General features: G+C 33.3%; 1 protein-coding gene across 1 annotated transcript; it reads right to left on the reverse strand.

Annotated features, from left to right (window-relative positions):
- Positions 1–571: 571 nt before the first annotated feature.
- LOC104217465 (homeobox-leucine zipper protein HDG2-like) lies at positions 572–9,010 on the reverse strand. Its single transcript, XM_009767736.2, has 13 exons — positions 8,739–9,010; positions 8,034–8,154; positions 6,860–7,071; positions 6,538–6,655; positions 5,671–5,862; positions 4,490–4,924; positions 3,677–3,778; positions 3,362–3,562; positions 2,970–3,150; positions 2,620–2,894; positions 2,410–2,505; positions 1,501–1,863; positions 572–969 (listed from the first exon to the last, which is right to left on the reverse strand). The coding sequence occupies exons 2-12, from the start codon at positions 8,133–8,135 to the stop codon at positions 1,504–1,506; spliced, it is 2,274 nt and encodes a 757-aa protein (XP_009766038.1). The 5' UTR covers positions 8,136–8,154; positions 8,739–9,010; the 3' UTR covers positions 572–969; positions 1,501–1,503.
- Positions 9,011–10,158: the final 1,148 nt, after the last annotated feature.

Here is a 10,158-nt window from a genome sequence, read left to right on the forward strand (position 1 = left end):
GCGTGAGGTATTCAACAGTTACAATTTGGACAAACGTAAAGGGATAGTTTGACATGCGGGATAAGGTAAATGATTAAATGTATCATTAATCAAATATAATATAATTTAATCACGGACTTAATACTGAATATCCCACCTTATCCCATCAAATTTGGGATTATATTATCCTACCTCGGAGGTGGAATAAATTAGTCCAAGGATAATTTAATTCACTTACCAATTGACCCCAAGTGTCTAATAAGTAAAGCTTCAATTGAACTGTCGTAAATGAAAAGACATGATAACTTTAGGGCCTGTCTATATATTTGGCCAAATATTAATCATATCCCGATTATAACTATGAGGTATCAAATTAAAAAAGGGGAAGCTTGCGAAATGTTCATCTCAAGCAAATGAAAAAAGAAGAAGAATTAACCTAAATAGCTGCTTACTTAATAACTTAATAAAAAAATAAATGACTGGTGTATAATATATGTATATAATCATATATAATTAGTATATAATTTATGTGCCAAAAAGAAAAAATAAATAATAAATTCGACGGCTATTTGTGCAAAGATCGCATAGAAAATGTAGCAAGTGAAACCATAATTTTAATATATTCTGATATAGTTAAGCAAAAGCGGACAAAAAAGTCTGCTAAATGTTCTCAAGTTGAAAGACTAGAACTAGACATACAGGAGGTGAACCCTAATTACACAGGATCAAGACCTGTGTTGAAAAAGGAAATATAATAAAAAAGATCCTACTTAGATATTCTAAATTCTAGATATTCTTTAGAAATTTCTAATTCTCTTTGGAATTGCCACAGGAAGTCAGTTCACGAACCTCTTAACCTAACTAAACTTTGTAGAAAAAGTTTTTGACTCCTTGGTTGATTTGTGCAACCAAAGGATGAAGGTGCGCTCTTGACTTCCGCTTAACTTATTTCATGCCGCCCTCTCTATTTCTCCTTTTCCATACATATAGCTGCAACCAAAAAAAAAAAAAGTGAAAAAACAAAATTAATTTTTTTTATTAATACTCTAATAATGTAAGGAATTTTTAAGTTATCAGCAAAATTTTAATACCATGTTGCATATTACTAATTCCACCAATATTTAGGATAATTACCTCTAACTATCTTTTAGGTAACAAAATTCTTAATTAAATTGTGTGAAGTACAACTTCCCCCCCCCCCGGCCCCCCTTTTTTTATAACTAAGAGATCTCCGAAAGCTAGTGGTGCATGGTTCAAATTAAAAGGATAACGGGATTTCCCCTTAAGGTGGTAGCGCTTGAATCTATGACGTGCGCCTCACCCACATATCATGTATTGCTCTCCTACCACTAGACCGAAACCCCAGTTTACAGTGGTACCTTATCATTAAAACTCATAGACCCTCCATGAATTAGGGTCTTCCCATTTCAAAATCTTCTAGCTCATTCAATTCAAATTTTTTGCAAGTTCCATAGAAAATATATATTTATGCTCATATTTGATAGCCAAAGAAATACTTACAGCTTAAGAAGGTGTACTCTCGGATAAAAGAGCAGCTTTGATCCTATCCACAGTGCAAGCAATGAGATTGTTCACAGTAGCAACTGATCCTAGTGAAAGCTTTGCAGTAGGAATTGAATCAACCAAAATCTGAAATGCAACAGTTAGTAGAGATCCACCACAACCAACTCTACTATTTCCTGGAGGGCCATCGGGTAGTATCGCGAATCCGGAGGGTAAAAGGGCAACAAAATCTGGATCTCCACCACCTAATACTATATTCATTGCAGCAATATCAACAGGTGCATAGATAACATAGGAGTTTGTTGGATCAGTGCTGCTTTCTTGCAATATTAGCATATTGCTTTGGCTTGAGTTTGAACTCTGTATTTAACAAATGAAAGATTGGATTAGTATCTTAATTCTACAACAATGTGACAACAACAACAAAGCTAATGTAATCTCACAAGTGGAGTCTGGGGGAGGGGGATTAGTGTGTGTGCAGCCTTACCCGTACCTTGTGAAGGTAGAGAGACTGTTTCTGATAGACCCTCAGCTCAAGCAAAGCACAGTCATTAGTATCTTAATTCATCCCTCTAATTTAGTTAAACTTGTTTAGAATATGATTAATTAATCAAAGTTTGTGTTTTTTCTAAAACCTTACAATTTAGAGAAGGTAGTCACACAGTTCAACATGGTAGTAGAGCAAGCGAAGATCCCGATTCAAGTATTAGCACCACCAAAAATGAGATTTCACATGCTTGGCTCATAAAAAAGAATCAGATTCACACGTGATGTGGCGTGTATAATTAATTAAATAAAAGTGTATCATCTAGCAGTTTAGACTTTTAACCGAAACGATACAATTCAACAAAACTTTGACGAATATTTAAGAAAAGAAAGTAAATGTGAAGATTATAGTTGACTTACATTTACTCTCAATAACGAGACACAATTGCCTGTTTCCCTGCCATTAGCAATATGAGCCATTTCTTGAACTATACCCCCATTTGAGAGAATGTCCCACTATAACCAGAGTAGAGTAACAGTGTTAACATAATGAAAATTTTATACTGTCAGTCTATATAAGTTAAACTCATGCATAAAACTAGATTTTAAGAGGCATTGACGTGGTGATACCTCGCTCCTAGTGTTTTCATCGCGGAGGAAGTCGAACACTCTTTTAGGAGAAATCGGCAGCCAAAATGAAGTTGCAGCACTTAAGACAATACCAGGTGGTCTCCCAGGATCATCTACACTTTTCCTAGTCATTACTCGAACATTATCATCGGTGCCACTTCCAGAAAGCGTCGTCCATTGATTACCAGCTGTGGCACTCACACCAGAACAAAAGCTATTCACCATTCTCTCTGCTAACTTCAACATACTCTTTCTGCTATCTTGATTTGTCAACACTGCATAAGAAATACTAATTGAGGTGAATATATGTTACTAACTTGTTACATTTAACGAGTTATTAATGTATTTACCCATGTTACTAAGGTCATTGGTTGGAAAATTTGTGGCCATAGCACTTGCGAGACGTTCACATTGCCTATCTAGAGTTGCAATCCATCGCTTTGCCCCAAATGCAAGGCCAGAACTCACTAATGGCTTGTAAATATCGTGGACTGCACTATCGTCAACTTCAATATGTTCAACCCATGTAACCTAGAGCAAAAAACACATCAATTAATAGGAATTGTTAGCATATTCTGGAAAAGTTTAAGTTCTATACACTAATAAAGGATTTTACACGATCAGGTCACCTAACAAGTAAGAACATGTACTAACTTGTTACTTACATTATACTGCCACTATATATGAGTTAAATGTATTTGTATCGCAATGTAGTTGGATGATTCTTGATAAGTATTTTTACCTTTGAGTACCCATTTGGCATCTCTTGAATCAGGCAACCTGAGGGCCTTCTCCTGCACCTAGCAGATGGGATAGCGCGTAAATGGTCCAATGAAACGTCGACAACAGCCCATGTACCATCAACTCTGTGCTTGCAATACCTCGCAAAGTAGCATTCTCGGGTTGGAACTTGAGGAGAGGGTACTTGAATTTCTGCTAATATCTGCAAAATTCACAAGAACTTTTATACACCGACTGTTACACACAGAGTGCGAATAATTTTGATGTGGTTATCTATTGGAATAATTGATAAATTAAGGAGAATGCCATTTATTACCACTTGCAATGCTCCATTAAAATTTCCTGCTACTCCTGTTGATAGTACATCAATAGTTGAAGCTCTCGAGACAACACCAGAAAACATACTTGACCAATGATTCTGGAGATCACAAGACAAACTAAGACTTATCAATACGTTATTCACATATCGACTTATTGGAAAACAAGACTATATCGAAAACATTATTTCTACTTAGAGCAGCAATAAATCTTTATATTTGTGACCTTGTTATAACTAATATATTAAATCCAAATTGCCTCCGTACCCCCCCCCCTCCCTCCAGCAACCCCAGGGTCGTGGGTTCGAATCACCAAAGGAGCCATAGATCCAACAAAGGGGATCAAAGGGAAATCAAAAAAGATCCAAATTGCCAACTATAATCTTATTAGTTCACCATTTGGTGAATAAAGTTAAAAAGGTATGTTGTCTAAAACAGCAACAAGCACACTACAAGAGGTCCTAGGACTAGAAATTATCGTCTATGTGTAAAGCTAATTAATCTATTCATTTATGCTAATATTTATTTGCAATTCAATATCTTGTAACCTCAATTCTCGCTTCTCGGGCAGAATGTTATTAAGAGTTTAAGTTCTATATACCGACAATATATAGGTTTTTACGCCATCAAGTAAAATTGATATACAACATAGGTAACTTTTCATGTCAATCCTGATATGATAACCTGGAAAAAAAGTGACAACTTGCTGCAACCCGTTAAATTGCATTAATAGTATAAAAAATTATCTTAATCGTCAGTGCATATAACTTAAATCCAAATGTGAAACAGAAACAAAATAAAATTAAACGTACCACATCCATGAGAATTTCCACAAGGTTAACATGGTTCATTATAACAACAGCAGTTTCCCTTGAAGCTTCAGTCTTAAATCCATCAGGCTTAGGTCCAATTCCTCTTGGAAAAATCCTAAAATACTCTTCTTCATTTAACAAGCTTGTTCCATTTTCAATGCTAGGGAACCAAAGTGGTTCTTGCATATGTGCCATTTGAACAAACTCTTCCATGGCTGCAACTGCAAGTTCTATGATAAATGGCTTCTCAGCGTCAGTCGGTCCAATTATTGAACTTATTATAATATCTTCGCCATCTCCATACGCGTCTCCATTGACACTTTGTGGGGGTGAAAATGCAGGAACTCGGAGATCAAGTGAAGGAGAGTAACCATTGTTGTGGTTTGAAAATGGCTTCCCCACATATTTTGATGCTATATTGGAAATGCGCTCAATCTATAAACGGAGGGTGGGGATGGTAGGGGAAAAAAAAGTAAAAATACATTAACGACCTCCAAGTGACAAAAGGATTGCATTGGTAATATAAAAGAATTTTTACATGACTATCAATGTATTTTAACGGATTATAGTAGATTAAAATTATTATTTTTTTAAGATACTAATCTTAACTTTAATTCACACTTAATTATTATTTTTTAAGATACTAATCTTAACTTTAATTCACACTTACTTGTAGTTATTTTTGGATGACCTGACAGTATATAAATATGTCTACAATGACGGTGTACAGAATAGAAGTAAAACTTATGGAAAAAGGGTTACTCACATATTAAAATTTTACACACTGACATATTAAAATTTATTTACAATATCATGTCATCTTAAAGGCAACTATAGGTGAGTATCCATAACTAGTAGAAATAAATTTACTGGCAAATATCATACATTAAAACAATATCGTTACTTTTTTAGTAGAATTAATCCAAATAGTCGTCCACCTAATATCTTAAACTATATATAGCCGACGAATGTATAACTTATATGTATAATTCATGTGTAATATATGTATACTTGTATATAATTAATGTATAATCTATATATACCGGCTAGAGCTCTCGAATTCGAGCCCTGTGTATGTAGTCGTCTTTGTTAGGGAACACTTTATCTATAATGTGAAATTTTCCGCCGCGAACACCAGGTAGGAATCCCAAACAAAATATGTATAGTTCTTGAATGTTTACCTCTTCTCTGAGTCGAGTGTTTTCCAACCTTAAATGATGTTCATCATATGACATTTCGCCAATAGGGGGTTGTTGTCCACCACAATTAGGACATGAGACATTGCCCAGAGCTTCTCTGAACCGCAGATTTTCTGCCCTAAGCTTTTCATTTTCTGCTCGAAGCTGTGAGTTCTCACTGCGCTCATTTTTAGTCTGTCAAGGTAGAATTTGCATCCACATGAAAATAAAAGTTAAAAATTAATGCTATGTGTGAATATATTTGCTAACTACATCACATGAAGATTTCAAAGAAGAATTAAAATTAGTGTAAAGACATGACTTTGGATACATATTCTATTCTTAATTTAAATAGCAAAGGTAAGAAAATGACTCACTCATGTTTGACACATTTTCTAAATTGTATACTCCTGTTTCACTTTATGTAGTAGTGTTTGATCAGGTACAAATTAAAGTTTCAAAAAAGGGAGAACTTTGGTACTTAAATTGTGGTTTTAAATATGTCATGACAATTTCTTTAGTTATAAAATCATGTATCAAGAGTAAAATGTGAAGTTTAAAGTTAAAATATTATAATTATAAACATGTGCCTTTTTTAAAAACAAACTATAAGAAAAAGTTTCACATAAAAAAGAATAGAATATATTGAGTATTTGTAACTACATGTCCAAATTCATAGTAAAACAAGAAAATTGGTGACTTCCTTTTTATAGCTGAGTAAGATGAACTGTTTACATTTGATTTGGTTATTTTTGCAAAATATATATGACTTGCTTAACATGTCTCTCATGCTTTCTTTATTATAATGTGAAGTTATTATAATAAATATTTTGTGGAGCCAATGAATGAATTAAGTGCATTATATTATACCTTCATCTGAGTACGCTTATTTTGGAACCAAAATTTGATTTGCAAAGGCTCTAACCCTAATTCTCGACTTAGCTCTTTCCTTTGCTTGTCATCTGGGTGAGGACATTCCTTAAAGTATCTGAAAATCACAAAAAGACCAAATCAAATCGCATAAATATTAAAAGTGGCGAATCCCATGATCTCTAACATTTTTTCAAAGCCAAAATCTTGTAAATGTTCTTGTTTTTTTTTTTTTGGAGTTAAATTTTATTATATTGTCAGTGGATATGAGTTAAACTTTTTCTTTTATTTTTGTTGTTAGTTTTCGTGGATTCAGGCTTACGCTTCCAATTCTTGGATCTGATGCTGAGTATGGCGGTGATAACGCTTTCGCTTGAGGCTCTTATTATTGACATCTTGTTCATCACCACCAGAATTGCCTTCATTACCAGATTTGCTTCCAAAATCTTCACTACTCAGTCTTGGCATTTCACTTTCTGATGTGTTTGATAACATGTCCAGCGAATGAAGCTGACTGTCCATCATGCTACTAGACTGTAACAAAAAATGGTTAATCTTTTAAGCTGAGATTTTAATCATTTTGTGTTCAATTTGTATTAAGAAAGTGAAGAAATAAGTCTTTTTTTTTTAACGACGAAGAAATAAGTCTAAGAACCCTACAACTATAAAAGGCAGAAGACAGAGAAAGGGACATTAGTCTTTTCTTGAGTAAAATGGTCTATTTTTAATTAGTTTGTCTTGATAGTTGAGTAAAAGCCAATGTTGAAAATGTCTGGAATACAGTAAACTATTGGTTGACCAATATTTACAAACCCCCCAACCCCCCCTCCCGAAAAAAAAAAACCTTTGACGCGGTTTCCAATTTTCGAAAAGGATTTTACTCGAAATTGCAAAATTATGTATTTTACTAAACATTAGTGATTAATTAAATGGAGAACAAAATGATCTCGATCGAGTCTATTTTGTTTTTCTTTTCAAGAAAGTAAAATAAAAAGAAAAACAGACAGTTAAAAAGAGGGGCCAATATTAGATTTCTTTTTGTTTATAAATAATACTCTCGTAGTCCCAATTATGTGGCGGAGCTCGAATTTTAAAAGTCAATTTTTTTAATTTTGATCGTGAATTCAGACATAAAATCTTTAGGGTTGTTGAAACAAAATGTATATATTTAAAAACTACTTAAAAAATACTATAAATCATAATAATTAATTAAAATTTTAAAATATCTAAAATACATAGGAAAAAGAAAACTCATTTGGCACTCAAAATCCGAATTCCACCACATTGGGACAGTGGAGCGAAGAATTCACTTTGATGACATCATGCCTATAAAAAAAATTCTCAGAAATCAAAACATGCATTACTTTAAGTTCAATCGATCTTAAAACACCCAAGAGACACTTATATAGAAAAATAAATTAAGGATTTAAAGTTTATCTACTAAAAAGTTTACACTATCAGTTCAACTGCCGAAAAAAAAAGTGTTTAGAGTTGACCTGTCCAAGTGGAAGCCCAGAAGAAGAAAATCCAATATCAGTTCCATCATTTACGACCAACGACGACATCTTGTTAGCCCGACGAGAAATTCTTGACGGCATACTCCACTCTGCAAAAACCCTAAAAACAAAACTCCATATAAGTCAAAGAAAAAAGATCTAGATTTTTGGTTTTTCATCATTTTTAGTTCAGCTATGGCTGTGAATTGTTCCAAATGAACCAGCTGCTTAGCTGATGAAAAGGGAGAAAGAAGAGAAAAAAAGAAAGAAAAAAAACAACAGATTTTACTACTTTTTTATTGATATAGAAATTAATAGGTGTCTTTATTAGAGAATCTCAAATGACAACTGCATTTATAGTAAGAGTGTCAAAGTGTTATATATATATATATATATATATATATATAGGGGTTAAGTTATGGAAAAAGAAAACATCACACCCCAATTATTTGTTTTTAAAACTTGATAGACTCAAAATCTTGAAAAATGCAACTAAATCTTTACTTTCTCTCCTCTTTGTGTAAGTGTGTACATAGGTTATCAACCAACCTTAAAAATCTAGATGAAATAATTAAAAAAAATAGATTGACAAGCTTACTAGATAAGAATTGGTAGGAGCTATAGACTATATGTATGTATATATGAGTGTATACATTAAAACTTAAATGCATCTGAAAGGAAAAATAAATGACTTTGAGTACATACTCTAGGTAGGGAGGTTCTTGCTTTAATTTGAAGAAGCTAAGAAAAAAGAAGAATTTGAGAGATCTAACAAAAGAGGGGGTTAATTTGTGGGTGGCGAGCAAATGTGGTGAAGAAATAGTGAAAAGGAGAGGGGGTTTTTATAGGTGGAACAAGTCAAAAAGTGAAGAGTATAGAGATGAAGTTGACCATTGAAAAAGACGAAGAAGAAAGCGTGGAGAAACCCCCTCGTGTTGTAGAGATAAGGAGATTGAGAAAATGGAGAGTAAAAAATGAGGAAGGAGGAGTAAATGCTATGTGAAGAGAGATGGTGATATTGCATTAAATGGAGGTCTGAGGATGTTATTATTGCAATAGAGAAGCAACATGCATGCCCCCCCCCCCTCCCCAGGGGTGTTTCGGGGGGTGGGGGTGAAAAACAGTGTGTGTATATGTATGTCTTTTTGTGTGTAGGTATGTGTGTGTATATGTGTGTGTATATGTGTATGTATATGTCTTTTTGTGTATATGTGTGTATTGTGTGTGTATATACAATATTGGGTGTGAAGATTATGTGAATCGAATAATGCTAACAAAGGTGTCAGAGTTTGAATTTCGTATTAGAGTGGAATTATCTATTTACTGCTCCTCTCAATTTTCATGAAACATTTTTTAGGTTTAACTTTCAAGTGTCGGAAATTTATCGGCCAGTCTAATTTAAATTCGTGTCGCTTAGAACCCACTAAGGGAGAACCGCTCCCTATAACAAGTTTTTTTATTCTTAAGGCTCCGACCTAAGATCATATATATTGGTAAGGATAGAGAGATTTATTCATCGCACCTTAGTGGTTAAAGTTATTCTTTTGTCAATTATGAAAAAAAGACTAGAATTGTTTATGAAAATAATTAAATTATTGAAAATATTGAGTCTTTTTAAAGATATACTGGTTGATATCAATTCTTAGAGATTGTCAGCAAGTTCAACGCTAGGTGGGCAGAAGGGGTTCAACCAAATCTCTTTTGCCCGAAAATTCCACGATTAATTTTTTCTTCTATACATATATTAGATATTGATTTTTTTTAACTTTTTTTGCATAATTACTTTTTTATTTTTTGAATTTCCTTTATAAAAATCCTTCTTTCGCTGGTAATTATCACTGTGTGAAAAGATCTTTTAACATGTAAATCGTGTGAAAGAACCTAAAATGCACACGTAACAAAATTATAGTAATCTGTGCATTCCGTTCAAAACGGGTGAAATAGCAAAAAAGTTTTAAGTATGCACGTGTAACTTGATTTTAGTAATTTGAACACTCAGTCGCGCCAAAATTAGTGAAATAAACCAAAATAATGTACCTAAGTTGGAAGTTAGTGATTCCTAAAAATTAATTTAAAATTTAATACGGCCTAACAAAAATCTTATAATTTTATTATGCAATCCAAG

This window comes from Nicotiana sylvestris, chromosome 6, assembly GCF_000393655.2.
Source record: "Nicotiana sylvestris chromosome 6, ASM39365v2, whole genome shotgun sequence".
Taxonomy (NCBI): Eukaryota; Viridiplantae; Streptophyta; class Magnoliopsida; order Solanales; family Solanaceae; genus Nicotiana; species Nicotiana sylvestris.